General features: G+C 35.9%; 1 protein-coding gene across 5 annotated transcripts in view; it reads right to left on the bottom strand.

Annotated features, from left to right (window-relative positions):
- The window catches only part of Wnk (Wnk kinase), a 375,788-nt gene that overhangs the window by 207,424 nt on the left and 140,601 nt on the right, over positions 1 to 27,763 (bottom strand). For all 5 annotated transcript variants that reach the window (XM_089253910.1, XM_089253912.1, XM_089253913.1 and 2 more), the window contains 2 exons: positions 18,490 to 18,662; positions 11,420 to 11,640 (listed from right to left, as the gene is read on the bottom strand). In XM_089253910.1, coding sequence (XP_089110036.1) covers positions 11,420 to 11,640; positions 18,490 to 18,662 — 394 coding nt within the window. The remainder of the gene's footprint in view (positions 1 to 11,419; positions 11,641 to 18,489; positions 18,663 to 27,763) is intronic.

Below are 27,763 nucleotides of genomic sequence, written 5' to 3'. Positions count from 1 at the left end.
TATTACAATTTCTTCGAATTAAAATTTCGCAGAATTTTCGCCATTTTTTTCCGGAAACGTTTCCCTTTCGCTCTCGTGAAAAAGGATCTGTTGAGGGGCGGTATAAGATATTACAATTTCTTCGAACTAAAATTTCGCAGAATTTTCGTCATTTTTTCCCGAAAACGTTTCCCTTTCGCTCTCTTGAAAAAGGATCTGTTGAGGGGCGGTATAAAATATTACAATTTCTTCGAATTAAAATTTCGCAGAATTTTCGCCATTTTTTTCCGGAAACGTTTCCCCTTTCGCTCTCGTGAAAAAGGATCTGTTCAGGGGCGGTATAAAATATTACAATTTCTTCGAATTAAAATTTCTCAGAATTGTCGCCATTTTTTCCCGGAAAAGTTTCCCCTTTCGCTCTCTTGAAAAAGGATCTGTTGAGGGGCGGTATAAAATATTACAATTTCTTCGAATTAAAATTTCGCAGAATTTTCGCCATTTTTTTCCGGAAACGTTTCCCTTTCGCTCTCGTGAAAAAGGATCTGTTGAGGGGCGGTATAAGATATTACAATTTCTTCGAACTAAAATTTCGCAGAATTTTCGTCATTTTTTCCCGAAAACGTTTCCCTTTCGCTCTCGTGAAAAAGGATCTGTTGAGGGACGGTATAAAATATTACAATTTCATCGAATTAGAATGTCGCAGAATTTTCGCCATTTTTTTCCGGAAACGTTTCCCCTTTCGCTCTCGTGAAAAAGGATCTGTTGAGGTTCGTAATTTTTTCCGAAAACATGCATTGACCAGCGACGACTTCCATTCTTATTAATGTATAATCGCACCATTTGATCCACGATGTCGACTCCATATTTAATTTCGTTATTGTAGGCAACTGTTTCTGGGGTCTTTTTCACGTTTTCGTTCACGAATTCACTCAGAAACTAGTTCTGAAGTGAACTCAGAACTAGAACATTTTTAATTTTTTTTTTCTCTGATAAGATGTCAGCGTGATATCAGTTCCAGTTTTGAATACTATCGCGAGTATAGATCCTGTGTTCCTGTTTTTGCAGTTGGAGGTACCTCACGACGGTCTTTTTGAATGGTCCCAACCAAGCTTGTCCTTTTCAAAAATGCACATAATCTCAGTGATGTAAAATAATCATCTGTTGTTTTGTTTCGACGTTCTCCTAGATAAGGTTTGACTGATCGAATTACATGTTCATAGACAAGTTGATTTGCTGGTCTGGTGTTATCTGTCCCAGTGTAATCGAAACTGATTTTCTGTCCATTCAGAATATATTTGGAATCAACGCAGGCAAGAAGCCAGAATTTTATCCCAAATTTGTCTGGCTTACTTGGGATATAATGTGTAAATGGACATCTTGTTTTTGAGGGTAGAAGTTGTTCGTCCACAGTTAGATTGGGCCCTGATTTGTAGCAAGTCGCACTGTATTCTATGAATGAAATCCATAGTGAACATGCAAGAGAAAATTGGTCAGATCGAATCACATGAATTTCAAAATTTCTTTGAAACGATATCTTGTCATTGTTTGGGGAAAAAATAGAGGACCCCCAAATCTCGACGACCACAATGAATTCAGTAGGAAGTTTTTTGCATCTCTTGCATACATAATGGATATCGTTGCATCCAGTTCAAGCAAAGAAACTGACAAAGAAGTTTCATTTAGACGACGATGGGCTTCAGCTTCTGTATATGTCGAATCATTTTGTCGCAGAAAATAAGGCGTCACGAACCCAGAACACTTTCATTTATGTTTTTTGAGCGCATAAAATGTGGGGCCTTGATTTTCTCTCAATATATTTTGCGATCCTCGACATCCTAAAGTTGAGGAAGGTTCTATGATTTTCCATATGCTCCCATCTGCTGCAGTTTCTTACATCGTTTCTGTGGCTTCAACGAGTTATAATGAGTCACACCACGGTCATTTTCTGCACACGAGAGCTAATTAGACCGGGACCTACAATTTATTGCCGATTCCGAACGGCAAGCTTGTTTCTAAGCTCATCGAGAGGTTGGTGCACTAACTCCTCAATGGGGGACTTCATGCGGTCAAAATGCCGTGTCTGTTGTACCCCTGTGCCAGGAAAGTTTTCTGACAAAGACGAACCGGGTATCAAACTCGCGACACCTCTAAACATCCTTTGGTACTTTAGGCGAGTATCTTATCGACCTGGACTACCGCGCCCGAGAAATAATTTTATATTGATTTAAATCTTCGTCATCAGAACCGCTACTTTCTTCACTACAGTTCGACATGGGGTAGATCTATGCTCTTCTGCACTTTCATCATAACTGCTTCCAGAGTTTCTCTCATCTAATCTTTGCATCTCCTGGAGTATTTCTTCAGTAAATATACGTTTTCTCGTCATTCTAAACCAATGTTTCCCAAAGTGGGCAATATCGCCTCCTGGTGGGCGATAGAAAGGGCCAAGGGGGCGATGGAAGCCACGGGTATAACATAGGATCCTATGGGTTCGCTTGAGTTGGGGGGTGATGAGGGAAAAATTTATCTGAAGAAGGGGGCGATGGAACAAAAAGTTTGGGAAACTATGTTCTAAACTAACTGTTTGAAAAGATCACATGCACTCAAATTTTCTACGTCCCAGAATAAACAATTTAACGGATAATATGGCAAGAATGCTTGACAAAAACCAAAAATGACACACCTGCTGACGACACTTGCAGATAAGAATGAGAGGAAAAGAAAGGTCACACACAAGGTCAAATGCAAAAAAGACTTTCAGAAGGATTATAACCTACTTAGAAATCAATTGTGACGACGATAGTAGTATTTACCGCATAATGTGCTAGAATATAAGGAAGGGTCACTATGACCCCCTTCGGTCTTTCTAGGTATATTATCCGCTCGTAGCTTCGTTGTTCAAAAAGGTAACGAAAGGAAGCTTTGGTATACAATAAGAACATGCTAATTCAGGAAAAGTCCAGAAATTCCAGATGGTTCGGTTTATTCTTAGCAGAGATATGTAAGCTTAAACAGCGTGCAGGGTCAAAAAGACCCCCGTTCCGTCTTTCTACTGTTAATATTTCATCATTGATAAATGGAACTTGCAAATGCGGATTATGCGATATCATTTTGTCTTGAAGTAACCGAAATTTGCATCTACGGATTTATGAACAAAAAATATAATGTATAAAGCGCCAGTTAACTCATCTATTCGAGGGAAAGTGACCGTGGTATGTCGGTCACGGAAAACAAATTGGTATACGTAGGTTTACCATATTTTATCGGTGGAAATACGGGAGATAGAGATCCTAAGTAAAGAATTGCTTATTGTTAGGCCGACCATATTTGCTCGAGAAAAATACGTGAAATTGGGATTCGAAATACGGGAAAATGCGGGACAATGTCAATTATCGCTAAATGATGCCAAAAGTAAGCGAAGTCGTTAACTCGTGCTAAAATCACTGAAAATTCGCCAATCGCGAGAAATAAAGCGCCACTTCAAATTGCAGTGAATTTAAAAAAACATGACAAATGTGTGAGATGAATATTCTTGTTTTTAGTCTCTTATGAGGCTTTTTGAATCACGTGATATTTCCCTTTTTCTGGAGAGACATACATGGTAACCAATATGGCGACTTCCTGCGCAACTCATGAAAGACATAAATCAAAATTAAAGAAACGTAGAAATGAATTGGTTTTTTTTTCTTTTTGATGGGTGCTAGATATTTCGAAAATTTTCTTGAAGCTCAAGTTATCGATTTGCCTGCTTTTGATTAAAAAAATGCTTGATTAAAGCTGCGGAATTTCTTCAGTGTAATTTATGGGCCCATAATTAACTTCAAAACATCCTAAACTATATAGATTGATGATATTGGATATTATAAAACAATACAGAAGTATTAATTCTCATTTTTGTGCTTGAGAAGATATAAATCAATGTTATTGCATGACTATCTAACTCAAAAGTAGGTCCGGCTAATTATTTTATATTTAATTTTCTGTGCTTCATATTTCTAAGCGAACTCAATTTTTCGAAAATCAAGAATTCAGTTCAATTTTTAAAATTATTGATGAGGCGGAAAACCCTACTAAATTTCCACATTTCTACGGTAAATTCGGCAATTTTAACATTGATTTCCATGGGAAAAACATGCTGTGCTTATCCCTCCAAGTGATACTGATGATCATAGGCGTACGCAGAATTTTCTTGAGGGGGAATTGAGATTTTTCTACCTTCTGAGGGGATTTTACCTTTTTTCCTGTAAAATAACACTATAATCTTGGCTCGGGGAGGGGGGTGGTTCCCTTTGAGTACGCCAATGCTGATGATGATTATGATGTCTATTCCAAAAGCCTCATTATCGTGATGTAATTTCTAAGCTGGAAAGATAATTTTAATCGTTGATTTGAAGAATAAAAAGTCAAGTTGACTTCGTTGAAAATATTTGAAAACTCAGGACATTTCTGCAAAAAAGTCGGGACAGCAAAAAAAACAGAAAAAAACCGGGACTGTCCCGAGAAATACGGGATGTATGGTCACCCTGCTTATTGCTATTCTATCGCTCAAAAAATTGTCAAATGTTGAAAAATTGATAATTATGGTTAAAATTGATGGGAAAGAAATGCTTATGGGTATGTACGAAGAAGGACTACAATAAATTGCTGTAAATAAAAATGTATCTCACGAAATAAAAGTTATGTTATTGATATTTTTTTAAAAATGTCTTGTTTTTGTTATGTAAAAAAGAAATACGTCACAAATATATATACGACATGAACGTTTATGTTTACAATCATAATTAATCGTACCGTGATTTGTAAGAAATTAAAATTATCTTCCTCCACGTTTTCAGTCAAGATTGAGCGAATTTCAGTCAAGTGAGTTTAGTCGAAAATACGGGACATTTTGAAAAACAAATTCGGGACAGTGAAAATAAAAGATAAATAGCAAAATATAGGCCTACTTAGCAAACGTTTTGTGTGGTGACCTTATGCATATGACACATATGTCACGCATTTCCCGGGACATTCCCGTATTTTCACTTTATTTTGGCTGTCCCGACATTTTTTGCAAGAATGCCGTGGTTTGTCGCGAATGTTCTACATTGTAGAATCTACAAAGCCTACTTTTAGATGCTTATAGTTTTATACTTTATTAAAATCAACTATTGAAATTATTTTTCGACGCATAAATTATATCACTATAATTACAACTATGAATAAGAATATTCACCTCACATACATCATGGTTTTTTTACTTACTTGATAAAGTGATCCTCAAATATGTTCAAGAGATCCTGTATGATCTGTTCAGGGAATTTGTTAATGTTAATAAACATCCATGCCCGAGAGAATCGGGGTTCGAACCAACACTTCCACAGTAAAACGCTAGCTCCCAAACTACTCCACTGCAAGACGGCAAATACTAAACGTTGATTTAATTGTTTGCCCCCTTCAAACGTTTTATTTCGTTATTTTACAATGTACTTCGCGGAATCCAGTTTTGTTCACTGCAATTCTCTCAGAGTAATGCTTTGTTTCCTGCCATTGGTGTTTTTTAAGGGATTTCTGCAAAAGTTTTCAACTTTGCTTACATTCGGCGTCATTTATGGCGATGATTGGCGATGTTCCGTATTTTACCCGTATTTGAAATCCTGAGTTCCGGTATTTTTCTCGAAGAAATTTGGTTAGCCTAAATGTGCAATAAAACTTAGTGACACGGTTTTTACAATCTACCAAAATTACGAGAATTCTTTGGATAGCAATTTACTTCAGCTTTGGGAGCTTAGGTCAGTGGTGAAATAATTGACGTTATGTGTCTCATCAGGCCCCTAGCCAGAAATTTCATTCCAAGGGGGATCACTTTCATTTCGTGAGGAGGGACCAAAGTGATAGAAAACTGGTTCCAAAATTTTTTACGTCGCGGGGCACTTTTCAGAATTGTTATCATTGAGCACTAAATTTGACAACATTTACAGGTTGGTGCAATGTATAAAATACAGTAATTGTGATAAATTTGGTGATTATGTATAATCGCCGGTTATTATGCACAATAATTTCATCCGTTTTGATCGGTGATTATGCATAGTAATCGATATAAATCCGGTGATTATGCGTAATTACAGATTTATGCCGTTTTGTTTACGGTAACATATAAAAGGTATTCCACGAAAAACGTCCGAAAGCGATAAAATGTTGTTGTCCGTATCCGATTTGAAATTCCAAAAAAAAATTACCCGCTTAAATTCAGTTGTGATTTATTTTGACGAATGAATTTTAATTTCACGAAAATGTGACATTTCATATCGTCCATCCACAGATCCCTTGTCACGAAAGCCAAAGGAAAAGTTTACAGAAAAAAATTAGGAAAAATTATATTAAATTGTAATTGTATAAATGGAATATTTTATACCGCCCCTATAAACAGATCCCTTCTCCAGAGAGATAGACGTTAAGGTTTCCCGGAAAAATCGAAGAAAACTGTGTGAAAATTTAATTTGACGACACCACCCCTCAAGGGATTCCTTCTCAAGAGAGTTAAAGGAAAACGTTTCAAATTGAAAACTGTGTGAAATTTTAATTTGACGACACCGCCCCTCAAGGGATGCCTTCTCAAGAGAGCGAAAGGGAAACGTTTCCGGAAAAAAATGACGAAAATTCTGTGAAATTTTAATGCGACGAAATTGTAATATTTTATACCGCCCCTCAACAGATCCTTTTTCACGAGAGCGAAAGGGAAACTTTTCCGGGAAAAAATGACGAAAATTCTGCGAAATTTTAATTCGAAGAAATTGTAATATTTTATACCGCCCCTCAACAGATCCTTTTTCACGAGAGCGAAAGAGAAACGTTTCCGTGAAAAAATGACGAAAATTCTGCGAAATTTTAATTCGAAGAAATTGTAATATTTTATACCGCCCCTCAACAGATCCTTTTTCACGAGAGCGAAAGGGAATCGTTTCCGTGAAAAAATGACGAAAATTCTGCGAAATTTTAATTCGAAGAAATTGTAATATTTTATACCGCCCCTCAACAGATCCACGAAAATTCTGCGAAATTTTAATTCGAAGAAATTGTAATATTTTATACCGCCCCTCAACAGATCCTTTTTCACGAGAGCGAAAGAGAAACGTTTCCGTGAAAAAATGACGAAAATTCTGCGAAATTTTAATTCGAAGAAATTGTAATATTTTATACCGCCCCTCAACAGATCCACGAAAATTCTGCGAAATTTTAATTCGAAGAAATTGTAATATTTTATACCGCCCCTCAACAGATCCTTTTTCACGAGAGCGAAAGAGAAACGTTTCCGTGAAAAAATGACGAAAATTCTGCGAAATTTTAATTCGAAGAAATTGTAATATTTTATACCGCCCCTCAACAGATCCTTTTTCACGAGAGCGAAAGAGAAACGTTTCCGTGAAAAAATGACGAAAATTCTGCGAAATTTTAATTCGAAGAAATTGTAATATTTTATACCGCCCCTCAACAGATCCTTTTTCACGAGAGCGAAAGAGAAACGTTTCCGTGAAAAAATGACGAAAATTCTGCGAAATTTTAATTCGAAGAAATTGTAATATTTTATACCGCCCCTCAACAGATCCTTTTTCACGAGAGCGAAAGAGAAACGTTTCCGTGAAAAAATGACGAAAATTCTGCGAAATTTTAATTCGAAGAAATTGTAATATTTTATACCGCCCCTCAACAGATCCTTTTTCACGAGAGCGAAAGGGAATCGTTTCCGGGAAAAAATGACGAAAATTCTGCGAAATTTTAATTTTATGTAATATTTTATACCGCCCCTAAAGAGATTTGTTGGAAGAAGATATTTCATACTTTGCCTGGATCGTGTTTAGGCATTCTATAGAATGACTAGTCATTCTATAGAATGCCTAGGCAAAGTATAGAATAAAACCAGTATTTCATACTTTGCCTGAAACGACCAGGCATTCTATACAATGCCTAGGCATTCTATAGAATGCCTGCATTTCATACTTTGCCGGTAACATATACATTAGATCAGTTGACTCCACCTTTGATGCTGGAGGGGGGGGGGCAGCATCCCCCGTATCTCCACCCATGGGAGTTTGGCTTTTTACCTTTGGGATACATGGAAGGAAGCTGTGTTTTTTGTTTATAGATTCTCTTTCTTGCTACACAGAGTTCACAGACATAAGAAACTCCAAAAATGAATAAAATTGAAAGAGAATTGTTTTCCCTAAAATTTTGTAGTAGGAGAAATGGGTTGAAAATGTGCAATGTTTGAAAAGAGCTATAGACATTTTCGACAATGTGAAGATTATACAGGGTGTTGTATTGAAGTGGTGATAAACTCAGATGAGTGACATTAGGCATCAAGAGAAATAAAAAATAATCATAGAACATGGTATCACAAATCACGTTTAGGGAGTGAAAATTACAAAATTACTTATGAAGGGTGTGACATCAAGTGGGACTAAAATGTCAATATTAAATAGAAAAAGCATTTATTTGACATGATTACAACACAGCCTGTGCAGCAGAGTTCAATGTCAGAAAGTAGATGAAGAGAAATGATTACAGGAGTTGCTCAAAGTTGTGGCTGTGAAGGTCATTGCACAGTCGACAGCGATGGAATAATGATTGTCAGACACGCTAAAAGATACCAGGTGTGTGACAGCCTCTTTCTCTGTTCTCTCAACATCTATTTTTGAGATTCTGATATTTTTTTTTCTGAATCGATTCTGGGGGTGCTCGAACCCATTCTACGAATTGCTGTGGGCCTTCGAGCACCTACAGCACCTCTAATGCCACTGAATTTTGAAAACACCCTCCACATAAGACAGGACGTGGGAGTGGTCTACAGAGGATACCTAGAAAAATTTGAGGGGTCTACTAGAGCAGTGGTGCACAAACCGGGGGTCACTGAACTGGGGGGGGGGGGGAATTGTGAGATTCTACAAAATAGAAACTTCTAAATAAATTCATTTTTATTTAAATTTGTCAAAACTAAAGAATGCATTTATTCAGCTGAGCTAATTACCATGTATCATACACAATTTAATTTTATTAAATTTTACATGGAATAAAAGTATACAGTTGTACAAGTCAATATATCGGCTACATCATGCCAGAATCATAAATGTGCAATGTCCTTGCAAAAAAAAAACTTGGGAAATGATGTTTGAGTGTTTACGCTACCCATGTATGCATGTTATTTTCCTAAAATGTTTTGTAACATGTTTCAATAGCGATACACATTCAGGATTCAGGCACAACATAGATAGCAAAACAAGGTATCCTAACAGCTGATAAAAAAGAGAGGAAAATTTGTACATCCATGCTTCTGGTGCATGTGGCGGATGATATCAAGTTTGTACGATTACAGGGGGATTAGAGAGAATCACCCGATTTCAAAACTGTATATTTATTAAAAATTAAAAATATACGGGGGAATACATGAATATTTTATAAACAATTTTTTTAATGATTGATTTCAAGTGTAGAATCATTTTGAAATTGAATGATTCTTAACCACTTAAGTTTCATTTTTTTTGTCGTATTGTGTCCAAAAATAAGCACATTTTTTATACACAATTTTGTATTCAAATCGATTACATAAATTCAAATCCACAGTCAAAACTGTTACAAGTATTGTATTTATTAATTCATGCTAATTTTTAATTACAGGGGGAAAAAAAAAAAAGGAATTTTTACTTAAAGTTGGCTTTTTTCCAAACAACTAGTTGAACTGGAAAGAACACTCAACAGAAATGGATGTCAGAAAAGAGCATGCATTTTTATTCATTTCAAAACTCAACTTTGGTATATTAAATTTTAAACCATGGAGATACTTCCGGAATAATAATTTTTATAATTTTCCAGATAATATTCATCCGTAATAATTCCATAAACATGGAAACATCAGATTCACTATCTGATCCAATATCAGAATTATAATTCTGTTATGAGCCACTCATTCTTGTTTTATTTTTAGCACAAAATTAAAAAGAAATAGTATTCGCAACGTGTGATACACTAAACACATGCAAACGAAATTTGCTCCTTTTCTCGTGTAAACGAAAAGCAGTAAAACCTGACCTTGAAACAGGTTTACACTAGTTTTGCAATGTAAACTTTACTGGACAACTAGAGCCATCTATTAGAAACACTGCAAGCTAAAAAAGACAAAAAGCTGGGCAAATCACAGGATTGGCGTAGAAAAATATGCTGCCCTAGCGGCATATGGGTAAATCAGAAAAAGACCCATTTTCAGCACCCGAACCGTGTTCGAGCAAAGCTTAAGTGGTTAATCTCCCTGTATGCAAAAGTCAAAGATCATACACCTCGCTACACTTTTATCTTGCAATAGGGGCATTAAGTACATAAAAAAAAAAGTAAATATTCATATGATATTTAAAAAAATTGAATAGTCAATACTGCCTGATTAAAATCTAAACAAGCATTCTGAAAAGGGCTTTTGTGACAGCACATTCACTGGCAAAAAGTTGGAATATCCTAGAAAACCAGAACATGCTGTCAGCCTATGTAGGGGTCGCGGGACATATGGTCAGCCAATGGAGGGGTCGCGATAAATGTTTTGGTCAAAAAGAGGGGGGGGGGGGGGTTGTGCTTCAAAAAGTTTTTGCACCATTGTACTAAAGGACTTATCTATAGGAATGTTAGTTCAGGTATTCACAAGCTAGGAAAAGGTCTTTCTCGTTTGATATTCCTGAAAAAGATTTAAAATGAAGATGCCATTAAGAATATTTCATACCTTCATAAAGGGTGGTTGATGACATAAGCATCCTTCAAACCCCCTTCCCCCTTGTCATCAAAAGTCAGCAAATCTGAAATCCCCCCCTCGATGCTGACATAAGAAATGAGAGGATGTGGGTTCGATTCCCTACAAGGGCTGCTGAATTTTCTCTTTCCTATATACATCTTCGTATCAGCCATCTATTAAAAACCTTTGTAAACCATGAAGAGAGATATCCTACTCTTACATACTGCTTGTATTTTTCACCAACTTGTTTTAGACAAAAATAAGGGAAAGAAAAAAAATCAGACAAGGTTGGACATATATATCTCAGCCTCCCCCCACTTCCAGTGATGAGTTAACACACAAGTGACCTTTTAATATTATGTGCTTCAGTTGCAAACACGTATCCTTTGACAAAGTTTTTTGCAAGTTCAACCAATGGCTGCAACTTTGTATTTGTTCAGTCTGTGAAGACATACATTTTTTCAATCCCTATCATGTTGAAAGAGAAATTACAGAGGGAATTATTAGCCCTTTCTGATTCAGTGACCAGGAAACCACACCAACCTATACCCCACTAGTTTGAATCTTGCCCTTACCTCTCCTATAAGTTCAAAATCAATGTTTTTTTAGAGGTGTTACATATCAGAAACAAAAGAAATGTATTATTAGCAATGTGTCATGAGTTTTTACAAATAAATAAGTATAAAAACTTACCAATGACACTTTTAGCAAAAGACCTATTTTTTAATGTTGCAAGACCAAGGTCACCAATTTTCACAGCTCCAGTAGTACCAGTGATGAAAATGTTGTCACATTTAAGATCTCTATGTATAATCGGTGGTTGTCTTGAATGCAAAAAATTCAGTCCTTTCAAAATTTGGCGGCACCATGATTTCACCACTTTTGTATTAATTTTCTTAAATCGCTTGAGGTATCTGAAAATTGTGAAAAAAATGAGTACATGAAATACACAAAAACATTTGTATTAAAACTACATATCATTCAATTGAGACATGTTTTAGGCTGGGTTCACACTGGGCCGATATGGTAAACAATACAATCAGGATGTAGACATGGATTAGTTAAAAATCTGAATTTTCGGTTTTTTTAACCAATTTGTGTCTATATTGAGTATCATTGTAGTATTAGTCCAGTGTGAACCCAGCCCCACAAGCAAAATGAAATTAGAAGTTATGAAATTTAGAATTTAAAACTGAAGTTCTGGTTTCTCATAAGGCACAAGGTCTTTTCTGTAAACCTATATTTTATAGAATAAAAAAAAAATAGTCTATCATTACAATCACTGGTCTACAAAAAAAATTTGTATGCAACCTGGAATTTTTATACTGATTTTGACTATTTGGTGTACTGGTTTCAAATATGAAAACAGTTTTTCTCTATCAGCTCTACTTTTTTAAAATTCTGCATAGCTATAAATTATGAAATATTTGACTAAAACTTGAGTAGTTAACTTGAGTTTTTTACATGGATTGGTTCCTGCTTTTTTTCTTCCTCCTTCTCTATACTATTATCAGCTGATTGTATGCAATATTTATTGACATAACAGTGTTTACATCTAACACAACATAAATTTCTTTGTTTCTTTCAAACCATGGGCAATTTACTACAGAATGAGTTGTGCCAGAAGTGGTTCTTTGTTTTGAAGGCTGATAAAAAGAATGACGTGTCCAGTCGAAAAAATTGTGTTAATCATGCTTATGTATTTTGCTACACATGTGGCGAGTACACCCTAAAAAAACATTCCTGATTTTTTTAGAAGAGCTTACCTTGAGTACTTTGGTGTTGCGCTTAGTGTGACCAAGACAAAGTTTGGACTCCACACATTGTGTGTAAAACTTGTATAGAACACCCAAGAAAGTGGATTAATGAGAAAAGGAGTCTAAAACTTGGTGTTCCAATGGTTTGAAGAGAACCCATAAACCACTTTGATGACTTATTTTTTATTGTGAATATTAACAAATACACTGGCATAAACTGAAATAACAGCAGCAAGTGGACATATCCTGATTTAACCTCTGCAATACCCATTACTCTCTCAACCAAAATGAAAGAATATTATTCCATAGCTTTGTCTTGGAAAAGATAGGGTTTCACAAACATCAATTCTCAAATTTTTGTGGACTTGAAATGGTTAACTTTCTCCTTGGTCAGCAAGCAAGCTACACAAAATATCCTTGCCTATTATTGAAATTATTATATATTTAAATTATTTCCTTATGAAATATGGAATTTCATTAATTATGAGAAATATTTTTTCATTAAATGTGGATTTTCATAAATCTTGATTGCTCCCCTCCTTAGGATGTGGGCCTCACGTTCTAGGGAACAGGGTTCTAGAGGTATGTAATGGAAATTTGTCTTATGCTCATCATTAGAATAGTATGATCGTTTGAATAATGCATTGTGAAAACAAGACTCTTGATAATAGGAAGTACCAATCCTTCATTCTTAACAATTTACCATAAAAAAACTGATTTGTAACAAGAGCATTAAGAGTTACGCTTTATATGTGACAATAAAGGCAAAAATTCTAGTTATGGAATTGGCAGCAAAATTTCCTCTCTTGCTAATTAAAGACAGATTCTGTAATTAAAACGCAAATTCTTGTTAAGAATATGAATGACCAGAGGCAGTGCCATTTTAAACATTTTCATGTCTATTTTACTTTACTGTCTTTCACTCCAAGAAAGGGACATTGAGCAGATCAATTTTCTGGTAAAAGTCTTACTTTTTTTTCTTTATAATTAGATGGCACTCTCTCAATTTCAATTGTAACAACTTAATTTTTCTCATATACCTATGTTGGCATTTATTACACAGTTGCTATTCAATTGGCAGTGCTATGAAGAGGGCAAATAATGCTGACTAAAGTACTTTGTATGTGCCAATCCAGGTTTCAAAAGTACAGTAGGATGCTAACAACCTAAGCTAATGTGGACTGTACAAACCTCAGATAATCGGAACCTAACAGAATTTTGGCATTAAATGAAATAAAGCCATTAAATAGTGAAAACTACATTTATAGTAGTTAACTTTAATTACTGCATAGTGCAATAAAATGACCAAATGAATATAGGAAAGTTACATTAAATACTGAAAACTATTAGGCCCCTTTCACACGGAGCGGATGCAGACGCAGATGCGGATGCGGGTCCGCATACCCTTTTAAACGAGCACTGAAGATGCGGACGAATCACCCGCATCTTTAGTTCGAAATTCGTGCATATAAACTGTTTTTTCGCAATTTTTGTAATTATTTTTCTCCTTCACCCCTGATTCAGTGGCCATAGGCAGCCTAGAGGCATTCTTTGGTGGTTTAATCTAGAGCCACATAGAATATGGGAATAAAGATGTCTTCATTCCGATCCTCACAAGTAGTCGATGGGAGAAAATGTCTTCAAATATTTTCAAAATATTTTGAAAAAAAAAAATCCGTCTTTTCGGAAAAATATGGAAGAAAAATTCTAAAAACATCCAATGTTCGAAAAATCAAATCCAAAAACATCCAAAACTTTCGATGTTCCAAAAAAAAGAAAAAAAAATTCAGGAGATATCAAAGAATTTGCAAGTAGTAAAAAAGGGGAGGGGTAGAGACTTTCAAAATGCCTGTGCTTAGAAATATTCACATCACAATTCTGTCTTAGGCCGGGATTACACTATAAAAGTTCGTTCATAAAACTTGAAAAATGCAACCAATAGGCGGATCAGTTAAGTTCTCTCGATTGTAACAGATGTGTTTTATAAAATAACTTTCACAAACCTTTTAGAGTGAAATCCCTTCCTTAGACTAGTCTCACTTTTGAAACATAAAATTTCATTTTTTTTAAGTTTAAAGACTGAATATCGAGTAAAATAAACTTGTAGGTATCCGGGGAACCACCAAAAATATTCAAGTGCTAGGGTCTTCAAACGTCTTAATCCGGCCCTGAGTGAACACCGTACGTGGATAACGTTGTTTAATAAAAGTATTTTTTTTAAAGTTTAAAAAAATTAAAAGATTAAAAATTTAAAAAAATAACAAACATTTAAAATAATATTTCAGATATTTATATTTTTAAATAATTTTAAAAATTTAAAATGAAAAAAATTAAAATTTTTAAATTAAATTTAAAAGTTATTAAAGTATGTAGTCAATTAAATATTCATAATGAACAGAACGGCTTATAATTTTGGTCCCGTCAGTGGCCGTTGTTGACAGGTTTTTTTGTATAAAATTGTGAAATATGGACAAAAGGCAGTTGAAGTTGCTATATCTCCATCTCAGAAGGAAACGGAGGGATAGACGTATGTAGGTACATTATATTAATGAGCAGGGACCATCATATGGTGTTTTTAAGGGTATTTATGGCAAATAATTAAAAAAATTCCGTGAAAAATCACCTTCAAAAAGTAGCCAAAGATGCGGACGAATTCGCTCCGCATCCGCATCGTCTGAATAGCTCCGAATAAACCTATTGTCAAAACTTCTATGTGCAGATGAGGAGCCCGCACTTAGGTTTTCACACATGCGGATGACATCCGGACCCGCATGAACATTTCCTAGGTGCGGAGATTTTTCGGCTCGTCTGAAAGGCGCAGTATATTCCAATTGTTAAAACTTCTTCCGGGTCTGCATCCGCTCCGTGTGAAAGGGCCCTTACAGTTTACAACACATTGAGAATATATACACAGTGCTTTAAAAATAGTTTTTTTGATGTCTTCTGTCACAGAGCACTCTTAAATGGTTCATGATGCTATTTCGACTATGTTTGTCCCTGTGGACTGAGGGTTTTTCGCACTTTTCATGATTTTTTTAAAAATACTTAGAAATATACATCCCAACAGTTTCTTTTAAACTAGAAATTTCAAACTCTTTTCTTTCATAATATAGCAATTATTTAAAGGTACTAATAATTAATATTTAATGAGAAATAATTTAAAAAAAGCGTGTTTTACTTTTATAAAAAGTTCAGCATAAGAAAACATTTAATATAAAATTTCAAACAATTCTGAATAAAAACTTATCCAAATATTGTACAAATATCTGAAAATGGTTTTTATTAAAAAAATATCATCTTGTCATCAACAAACATGGCTACCTTACCTAGGAAGACAAATGTTTCAACTATAGTTACTTCTACATAATTTCATAAAGGTACATCCATTGGCTGCTGCCATCTATTGGGGGGTGTGTGTGTATATATATATATATTTTTTCTTTTTGGAACTAGAAGATTTATAGATTATTTTTAAAAACACTAAGAACATATATATTCAGCCATTTTATAGCTACTAGAGTTAAAAGGTTTTTATATAACGAAACGTTATATTGAACGAAGCCCGAGTCTGACTTGGGCTTCGTTCCCTTAAACAAAAATGGCATCCCGAATCAGGCTCGGGCTTAGACCCGAAAGTGTTAATGGACTGACAAACTCAAAGGGTTGTTAGTAGGCATCAAGAGGAACAAAAATTGCAATGGAACATGGTGTCGCAAGCCATGTTGACAGGGCAAAAATCTCGAAAAATGCATGCATGCTCTGAGCCCAGAGGAGACGAAAGGTGGATGTCAGTTGATTGCTGAATGCATTTGTGTGTTCGCTCATGATATCTGATGTAAGCAGTGTCGCAAAATGCATGCGCTGTAGTAGGATCATGTGGATGGGCGCTTAGCACAGTGGATGTACCAACAGCAGTATCTTATGAGGCATTGTCTGCATTATACTACCTTCGTCACACAATCGATTGACTACTATTGGAAGATGGGGACTTTCCACCCAGCACGGCATGAGAGAGAGATGTACACACTCCTGAAATGGAAGAATTCCTGAGGATCTCATAGTACGGACTGTCATTGCTGCGGCAGACATCAAAAGCATATATGGTATCTCCGAGCGCACACATATGTCTGGGAATCATTTTTACATCATTGTAGACTGTGCAATGACATCAGCAGCCACTACTTCCAATAACTCTTGTAATAATTAATCAAATAAATCTTTTTGTACTTATTATTGTACTTTTTGTCGTTCCAGCATACTTTTTTTTAAACGTAACAATTGTGTTCGAATTCACAACTCCCGGAGGTAAGCTATTCCATTTATTGACAACCCTTAGAGAAAAACTCCACGACAACATCCTGAAATTGTCCCTTACTAAACCATACTGATGTCGCCCTTGTCAAAGCAGTTGATTGTGTGTGTATTAACCATGATGTGTATTAACTGTTTAAAGGCTGAACTATGAACAAAATCAATAATTGTTTTTAAATTTGGAATTCAAGGTCTTAACATGCCTATACATAGACCAACTTTGAAATTTGAAGAAAAATTTTTTTCTTCTTTGTTGGCACTTGGGGAGAGGTAAAAGTAGAAACTGGTATTGCCTATATTCTCATGATTTTTTATTTGTGGGGTACAGTTATCACACAAAATTTTCTATTTTTCTACTGCAAATTAAAATTCGCAACACATACCAATTTTTTAAATATAAAAACGCGTGTGCGGGAAATTCAATTTTTTTCCAATGTCTGTAATAAAAGAAGTAAAACATCTTTGATGGACCCATTGGTCACATTGGTAGCATTTAGAGTTTTTTGGAAAACTGCACCCAGTCTTTGATCTCTTAAGTGTCCCGTGGTACAATTCCAGAACATTTAAGCTGCCCATGGCATATTTTCAGATGACTTAAAAATGATCCGGAAAACAGTTCCAGAATACTTAAGCGATCCGTGACACATTGAGAAATCCCTTGAGTGACATGTGACGTAGTTTTAGAGCACTTAAGTGGCCCCCAGTGCGGTTTTATATCACTCAAGTTACCCGCGACACATTCTCAGATTATTTAAGTGATGCGTGGCACAGTTCCGGAGCACTTTAGTGGCCTGGACACATTTCCAAAGCACTTGGATCCGCGAAACATTTAAAGATCACTAAAGTGGCTCTGTAGGGCACTTATCAGGGGGAATGTTACTTCAAGTGCCCACAAACTCTTGAAAGGTTTTTCTTGTTTTTGGCGCACTGAGTAAGATGCCATTAAAAATATTTCATATTTTCATAAAGGGTGGTTGATGACATAAGCATTATCCAAACCCCCTCCCCCCCTTGTCATCAAAAGTCAGCAAATCGGAAACCCCCTCCCCCATCGATGATGACCTAATACTTGAATGGTCCCTAAAATTTATTTTATAATAATGAAATACTTTTTCAAAATTGTTTCGTGGACAGATTAAAATTCTAGATGGGGCTCGCCACTGGTTTGTGCACTTGTGTGATTTAAATGCTTGCATTACTTGAATATACATAGTGTCCCACAATCGCCTGATGGTTTTCAAAATGGGAATAGCACGAAAATGGTGACAGATACTAAAGTCATTCCTATGGAATGTAAATGTGTGAAATAAGGCATTACAGCTACGTCATTCATGTTTCAAGGGGTTCTCTAGTTATTAAAATGAAAAAACTTTTTATATGGACACCGTGCCCATAAACCCAGTTAAAAAGTTGTTGCCCTGTCTCTTCTGATGCCAAATGAGAAATTTCCACGTTTCTAAGTGCAATATTCGCAGAGATATAGTATATAAATTCCAAAATCAAAAGAAAAGTTGGAAAAGAAGCATTGTCCGTTAGTTTTTGCTGCTTTCCCCCCCCCCCCCAACTTTCCTCAGATTTTCGAATTCAAATATCTCAGTGAATACTTAAAAAAAATGAAATTCTTAATAAAACTGCTTTTGTGCTTCTTCAATGTTTTTCTCGGACTATCAACTGAAATTTTATAATGAAACTTACGTTTTCAGTGTGCCTGAGGTCATCAATTCAGTTATCAAAACTAAATATTTTCCTTTTGGTGGCATGTCCATCTCCCAGTAATCATAGAAACGTACAATATTAGGATGTTGCAGTCCTTTCAGCATTTCAGCTTCTTCTCGAAACCTCTGCCTCTCACTTTTATTTAGGCGCTCCTACAAAGCAAATATTCTGTTAATTCAAGTATATAAAACTTGGTCTGATCAGTTTAGAAACTTCAATTGTTCAATATTATAAAATAGTTTTTTAAAAGTATGTTATGAGATTAGTTTGCAGAGCGAATATGATATGGAATTATTATAGCATTTTTTAATAACCGAGTTACAGTCCATATGCTTAAACCCTTGAATGTTTGATAAAACATATAAGCATTTATGTAGACTAAATACAAAACATAATTTTTTCACTATCATAATGTTGCTATTGTAATGTCAAGTGTATAGGCTGATTCGAAATCACAAAGTAACCCTACACAAACCTTTTGTGTGAATGAACAAAAACTTTTTCACTCATTCTTTTTTTTCCTCTGCTGCTCTTTGTATGAGGTGCTGTATATCAAATAATTTTGTGGAAAGAGGATTTACAAGTGCCACGTGTTTCTCAAATTATAAATATCAAACATAATATGATAATCAAATAGTATGAGTTGACTGTATTTAGCATAACATAGTTCACCAGCATTTTACATGGCATTATGTACAGTATTTTAACGTGTATAAAAAACCATTTTTAGAAAAAATTGGGTCCCAAAAATAGTGGGGGGGGGGGGTTCTTATACATGAATAGTATTATATACATTAACAAGTTACTAAATTCCTTGCAACTTACGATGAGAGTGACTCTGATGATATATAATTATGAACTAGTTGATTTTGATGCATCAGATGAGAGTGATACATCAAAGGAATTTAATGGTTTGTATGGTGAATAAAAAATATCTTTGAGGAAAACTTTTTTTCTAAATTTCAAGCCCAAAAATTTGGGGGGTTATACACATTAAAATAGGGTAGACAATTATACTCAATGGTTCTAAAAAAAAACCCCACATTTTATATTTAAAGGGCCATTCAAGTATTATATAAGCATCCATGCAGGTAGGGGGGGGGGTCTTGCATTTGCTGACTTTAAATGACAGGTGGTGGGGGAGGGGGTTCGAATGATGATTATGCAGGCAATACAATATGAAAACGGGAAGTTGGAAAATGATCTATGATTTCGGAAAGTATGCATGTAAATTGGAAGGTTTTATCCTTCTGATTTTTTCAGTCAGGCAGAAGGGATCCACAGAACATCACTTGGCCTGCAGTAGGGTTACCAGACATCCTCCTTTTTGATGTCATTTCAAGAGTCCTACATTTTAGAAAATTCACCTTTTTGTGTTCTCCCCCCTTTTTCAGGTTTCCAGAATTATTTTTATTTTATTCCGGGGAAAATTCTTTTTATTTTGAAACACCTAATTCTTCATTGATATGAGTGTTTGTGTGTTTTTCTTCCCACACATTTTTATAGGCTTTGACTGCTGTGGCTGCTTGAGCACACTTAGTTAAACTGAAACCTTTTGCTGATTCTGTTTATAAAAAAACCTGACAAAATTTTTTTTTCACCCGATATGTGTTGTTCTGTCGGCTTGTTTTATCTATAAATATCCAGTATTTATTTTCACGGTCAGACACCTAAGAAGGGAATTTTTGTAGGGGGACATTCAAGTATTACGTCATCATCTATGGGGGGAAGGGGGTTTCTGATTTGCTGACTTTTGATGACAAGGGGGAGGGGGGTTTGGCTAATGCTTATATCATCAACCATCCTTTATGAAAATATGAGTTGGATTCAGAGGGGCAGAGTTGATGACGAAATTTTTCTGACAGGGGGGGGGGGGTCAAAAATAGCTAAAAATTTGCTTACGTAATACTTGAACGGCCCCTAGAGAAAGAAAGAGCACATATCTTTTTTTTTTCTCGATTGTGTCCCGGCAGGCGTCACTCCTTTCCCTCAGGGTGAAAGTGGTTTTTACAATAATTCTGCATTGATGGGGAGATCCAGACATGTTTCAGTGGACCAACTGAATGCCCGAACAGAATGCAGGATTTTTTTTCAGAAAAATTTGTCCCATTGTTAGTGACTGATGCCAGCAGATATGTGGGGTAGTTTGCTCATGTGATCTTGACAGTGTCTTGGCCATTTGTGCTGTTAATTTCCTTTAAACTGTTCATCAAGATAAGACATCTTCAGCGTGTTTGGACCTTTTTTTAACGCAACTAGGGGTAAGCAATAATTCCATTTATACAGTATCAAGTGGTTCTCAAAGTTGACGTCTGCGATCATTGTTGTATATATACCTGTGCGCTTGCCTCATTCACCTCTCACTGAATTCCGTTCATACGTGTGGGCGTTTGCCAAGAAATTGATCCAAGATGTTTTGATACTTAATAGTCTGTGCTGAGGCACATCATCCGGATATTTTAAATGTGAACTAAAATCAGTTTTAAGCATGTTGCAGAGGTATGATCGCGATTTAACAATGGTCTGGCGATCGCGGTCCAGCGATAATATACAGATCTATACCCAACAGTGCTACAACCCTTGTGTTGTATAATATCCACATCCTCATGCAGGAACGTCATTTCAACTTTTTCCGGGGGGGGGGGGGACAAACATGTACTCAATGTATGTATATACAACCTCTGACAATAAAGTTCGGTGAATGAAGTTAGAACGGCCGATCTGGCAACACTGACGAAGCAAAACGCTGCACATGCGTAGCGGCAGGTGTTGACCATCTGCCGACACCGTTGTGCAGTTGAGCGTCGTTTGTGTTCAGTGAAAGACTTGTTTTACAAAGTGCTGGTTTAGTGTGTTGGTTCTTAACTGAGAACAGGAAAATCCACAAGGAATTTCTACCTGAGGGAACGGCGATGAATGCTGCAAGGTACATTGAAATTTTGACCCGTTTCATGAAACGTCTACGCAGGGTACAACCTCAGTATGCACAACAAGGTTCATGGTTTCTTGTTCACGACAATGCTCGCCCTCACACAGCCAATATCGTCAAACAGTTCCTGGCAAAAAAGAAGGTGGTGCAAATTGAACATCAACCATACTCGACAGATATCAATCCTCCAGACTTCTTCCTATTCCCACGACTCAAACTCGCTTTGAAAGGAAAGAGATTTGACGATATTCCTGACATACAACGAAACGTGACGAGGCTTTTGAACGCCATTCTAAAAGAAGACTTGTTGCAAAGTTTCCAGGACATGTATAGGAGATCTCAGCGGTGCATAGTAATGGGATGTGACTATTTCGAAGGACTGTAAGGTAACTTTCGTTAACATTTCATCTACGTTAATGTTACAGGAGTATTTACCAAACTTTATTGTCAGAGGTTGTATATACCATTTTTAGGGTATTTTCAAAGGCTCCCCAAATGACGGTCCTGAGAATAGTTCGCTGACTTCAATATCCAAACTTTCAACTTCCAATAAATCTGTCTAGTACATTTGACGGATCTGAGAAGTGGACATGTAAATTTTCCGAATTTCGGTGGGAGATATTTTGAACTTATTTCGAATCAAAGAACAAAGTCTGTTGATTGATCTCTGAAACTGAACATAGAAATAGAACTGAAGATAGAATAGATTCCTGAAAATTATGTTGAATTTGAAATCAATATAAATTAATATGAATAAATAAATTTGTAGACAAATCTGTTCGTATTTATTTTCATTTTGTTGACTCATTCCTATTTGGTTGTTAAAAATAGAATACGGGTTAAACCCGATACTCTTTACACAAGACTCCACCCCCTTTCCTCTCCGATCTATTTATTGAAAAAGTATTGTATCCTGAGATGTGTAAGAAAGATTCATCCCCATCGTTTGCCCAAGATTCTGTAATGGCTATAAGATCCAGGTCCTCCACAGCTATCATAGTTTCTAAAAAATCTTTCTTATTACCTAAGCTCCTTGCATTTATAAGCACACATTTTAATTTGCACTGAGATTTAGTGTCCATCCAAGTCAGAGGTGGGTAATTCCCTCGTCCATTTAGTGATTTAGTTGCTAGCTATATAGCATTTGAAAGCTGATTTTCAGATCATGGAATTCTTTCATGGAATTTAATTTCCTGCAGAACAGCCAATATGATGGTTTCACGACCTTTGAAATTTTGGAAAATAAAGCAGTAACACCATTAGATTTCACAGAGCAAAGTTTGAGATAAAATGGCAGAACAAATTTGAAAGAAAAAACAACCCAAATTTAAAAGAAAGAATAAAAACTCTTAAATTTGAATATGAAAATCTTGTCTTCATCAGCAAAAACTTCAATTTGCCTTCTACGTTTGTTAAGGAGGAGAATACTTCCCACACCCTAAAAATTTATTGAATGATTATAATCATCCTGTATATTGGTAAAGTTCCCGTGTGTGTACTCCGAGTAGTTTTTCTCAAAAACTACTTACCAGAATACAGCAAAATCTTTAGGATATCTTAATGAGACCATGGGAAGAGAGATTTATGAAATAAAAACAAATAGTTCCATCACCAGGTGGAAAAAGTTACTTTTTTAAAATTGAATTTTCCTTTTTCCTAAGGACCATATAGTGTACATACCAAGTTTCAATGGAATACGTCTCCAGAATGGGTGCTACATTGGTCTGAGAAGTGCCAGTACTATACTGAAACTACTTAGACCTATGTAGCGCATGTTCTGGAGACATATTCCACATTAAAATTATTTCCTTAATCCATGAGTGTACGGGTGAGAAAATGTCCTAAGAATACGAGAGTCGGGTCTCACATGAAAAAAGCGTTACTAAAAGACATAAATTAATAAAACTTATTCTTTTTCGGAATGTGTAAATATAGATAAACTTAAATACAGTAAAACCTCGATAAGTCATCACCTCATGTTATCGAAAAATTATGATGGCTTAAGTGGAGTGATGACTTGAGCGAAGTGCCGTCAGTTTCAATGTGCAATATTGAGAAAATCGTGTATAAATTTAAAGTAATATAACATTTATTAAAATATGAATAAAAATTACAATATTAATAGAATTTATAGATAGCAAAAGAAAAAATATTAATATTAATTTTACATATACATGAAATTTAATTTTTTATCAGTACTTCATGATACAACTACAAAGTAATCTTGGTAAAATTTATCAAGGTAATCTTTCACATACTAACTACAAGGTAATCTCAAACACAGGGTCCACTTTGAGGGACTTGTGGGGGACCCTGGGTAGGGAAAAACAAACATTAGAAGACCTCAACTTTGGAAAAAATGCCTGGTTTTTCAACTAAGATAATTTGTTTAAATTTGAAGCCCCAAATTAATGGGGCCCATGCAGAAATCAGACCCAACTCGAACATTCCCTAATGTTTCAAAAATTTTAGTCGGTAAATGAACTTCCCCACAGCGTAACTTTCGTTACTTGAACTGTTCCATTTCGGTACATAAGGCTTTTATGGTGACTTTTAAGCATATGACAATGCTGTTCACAAGTAATTTTTTTAAAACAAAGCCATAGAAATCTGTTCCTCTCTCTCAAACTGAAATTAGCAACGAGTTAACGAGGATTTAATAACATTGCTGTCTATGAAAGCTGGACAGGCCTGAAAATAAACGATGACTTAACTCAAGTGATGACTTAACAGGGTTTTACTGTACATATATCCATCACATTTTTTTTATTTGTAAAATAAAGTGACCAAGCTTCGACCATGGAAACACTGTAAAAATTTGTGCTTTCAGAGAAAGATTTATCTCAAGAAGGGGAAAAGCAGGAGTATTTGATGTTCCAGGTGCTAAATTCACCATTTGTTCATCCAAAATCATAGGTCAGGGCACAAACATGAATGTTTTCTCAGAATGACTAAATGCGTTATGTTTCTAATTTTAGCCTTAGCCAGTAGGATCTTTAGTGGGACAAGGGGCACAAATAAAAAAAAGGAAGGAGCAAATTATTGAATAATTTCACTGATTAAATAAATTCTTTCATACGTTTTGCATTTTGATCAATTCTGGGATTGCTTTTATTAACTTTGAATGTTCTATGAATATTCTAAATTTTCATTACTTCTAGGATTATTTCTGTTATTAATTCCGAATTTTCTTAAATACTAGAATTATTTATTTAAATATTTTTCTTATTATTAATTCTTCATTTCTAAGTTTTTGAAATAATTATCTTGTTTCAAATTTTGTCAATTTTTATGTGCTCATTTTGCATTCAATTGCCAGTTCAGATTTCTGTGTAGATATTTTTCAGAAATTCCTGCATATTCTGTAATAATTTAGGCCTTTTTGTATGCCACTTCCCCTTAAAAAAAAATAATACAAAATTGGGCTTAAGGGAAGAAGCGTTTAGAATTTAAAAAGCTACTTTTAATCAGTTTGTCAAGCATGTGATTTGCAAATATTACTTTATATATATACACTTGCTCTATTGATATATTTAATTAGAACTAAAACTGGTGTCTGTTTCTAGTGCAATTGGTAGAGCATAGGACTGACGATTAGGCATTCGATTCTAGCTCGTATATAAATGATATCTAGGTTTTTTAACCTTACTTTCTCTTCCGTTTTTTTTTAACTATTCACGTTGTAATTTTTCATGTAGTGCGCATATGCACAAAACTGATCAAAAGTAGATTCTTAAGCGGTAGTCCCTTGTCTCGAAGGACAACAAAAATGTTTGTAGAAAAAACGGGTACAGAAATTGTTACGAAACTCCGGCCCAGTATATCTGGTAAGATGACCCTGCTACGAGCAGGTTCTACATTTCACCAATTCGAAGTTGTAGCTCACAAAGTCTGCATAAGAAGTTAATTTAAGTATTTTTTTTATCAAGCATATGCTTCATAGCATCTCAGAAGATGCTATGAAGCATATGTCAGGCCCGATTTTCGTATGGACAAGTGGGACATTTGCCCAAGGCCCTTATAACTTAAGGGTAATATGTATTCAGTGACCAACCACACATCTTTTACCCTTGTCACAAGGCCTCCTAATTCCTGCTGTGCCCAGGATCTCATCATGACGGAAACGGGCTCTGTTTATGGCATTTTAAGTAACCACATTATTTGCAAAAAAAAAAAAAATTGTAATTGAAAATCAAATTTCATATTTGAGACAGCCTGCCATTGAATTTCAAGCGGGTAATATAATTAATCATTTTTTCGCATCTCGGGGAGGGAAGAGCGGACGCCGGACGCCCCTATTTCTAGCCCTCTGCACTCGCTATGGCACTATCAAGTTTTTGCTTGAATAATGGTATTGAATTATCTTCCCTCCACCTACATGTTGACAACAAAAAACATCAGTGTTGCCTGTCATTAAGCAATATTTCTGACACCATTAAAAAATCAAGAACGAGCTTTTTAATCACCAGATACATTTTTTTAGTTTTTTGTATGCCTGAAATGAATAAATTTCTTTGAATAAATTTATTAATAATTTATTTGAATAAATAAATAAAATAAAAAAAAGAGCCCTTTAAATAAATTTCTCGGTAAAACAAATTGCAGACAATAGAAGAAACTACGGCCTTCAGCCCCCCCCCCAAAAAAAAAACGTTGGACAAAACTACGACCAGCGCCCATAGGCGCAGATTGACTTGGAAGTCTGGGGGGGGGGGGGCACGATGATGATGTCAATTCATCTATACATATATACATTAGATCAGTCAACTCCACGTTTGACTCTGCCACGCCCCCCCATATCTCCGCCCATGCCAGGGCCGTAATTAGGCTGGGGCAACCGGGCACTGCTCCGGGGCTCCGAGCCGAAGGGGGCCTCACAAATAATACAAATACAACGCCACAACAGGCAAAATGCCCATCGAGGTGGCTGATAAAAAGATGCCCATAAAAATATGGATGCCATATGTTTCAAAAATACAGCAACCCAATAAAAAATGCAATTAACACAAATTATAAACAATATATACACATGATAAAATATTATGCAATGCCCATAAAGAATACTTATGGTTGTCTTATTCTAAGAATGGATAGCTTCTCGATTTACCCCAACATGTTTATCGTATTTCTTTTTAAACGTGTCAATTGTATTACAATTTACTACCTCCGGGGGTAAGCTATTCCATTTATTAACAACCCTATTAGAGAAAAATTCCCTGCGACACCATAACCTTGCATTGTCCCTCACCAATCGATACTGGTGTCCCCTTGTAAAAGCAGTCGATTGGCGGTGTACTAAAAGTTCATGGTCCATCCTATCCATCCCATTGAAAATTTTGAACACTTCGATCATATCTCCTCGACACCTGCGTTCATCCAATGTAAACATATTCAAAAAATGAAGTCTTTCTTCATAACTCAAGCCCTGTGTGCCAATAAGGACACGCGTAGCTCTTCTCTGCACCCCTTCAACCAAGTCTATGTCCCTCTGTAGGTATGGTCTCCAAAACCTTACAGCATACTCCAGTCCAGGACGAACTAAGCCTCGAAAAAGCGGAAGAATGACTTTAGGAGAACGCGAAGAGACCTTTTTTGAAAATGAGACCAAGCATTCTATTCGCTTTTTTGACAACCGCTGAACAATGTTCAGAAAACTTAAGTCGCTCGTCAATGAGAATTCCCAAATCGGTGACCCTGGTTGCATCCGGGATAGTGACACCATTCAACTCGTAAGAGAACAGTGAGTTGTTCGAACCAAAATGAGCGACCATGCACTTATCTACGCTAAACGTCATGCTCCATTCATTTGCCCATGCTGCAATCTTGTTTAAGTTGGTCTGGAGCAACTCCCTATCGCTTTCATTCCCGATTACCCCCATTAGCTTCACATCATCTGCGAATTTGCTAGTAATTCCATCGATACCCTGATCGAGTTTGTCGATAAAAAGTGAAAAAAGTATGGGGCCAAGGACACTTCCCTGAGGAACTCCACTTGTGACGTCTGTCCAACCCGAGAATTCCCCGTTCACCATAACTCGTTGCGACCTATCTCTTAACCACGATTCTATCCAATTCAGCAAGTTGCCCCCTATTCCAATCTTGTGTAAACGCTTCAAGAGTTTGCCATGTTGGACCCGATCGAATGCCTTCTGGAAATCAAGGTAAACAACGTCGGCATTTTTGCTCTTACCCAAAGCCCTAGTCACGTAATCATAGAAGCAAAGGAGGTTAGTTACACATGACTTCCCCTTCCTGAACCCATGCTGATTATCCGACAATACATTATTCTCGTCTATCCACTTCACAAACTGCCTTTTGATGATA

This window comes from Pholcus phalangioides, unplaced genomic scaffold (assembly GCF_987345545.1).
Source record: "Pholcus phalangioides strain wild (caught in Gottingen) unplaced genomic scaffold, Ppha-v1.0 ptg000039l_1, whole genome shotgun sequence".
In the NCBI taxonomy this organism is placed as follows: Eukaryota; Metazoa; Arthropoda; class Arachnida; order Araneae; family Pholcidae; genus Pholcus; species Pholcus phalangioides.
This window is presented reverse-complemented; position numbering and strand designations above follow the sequence as displayed.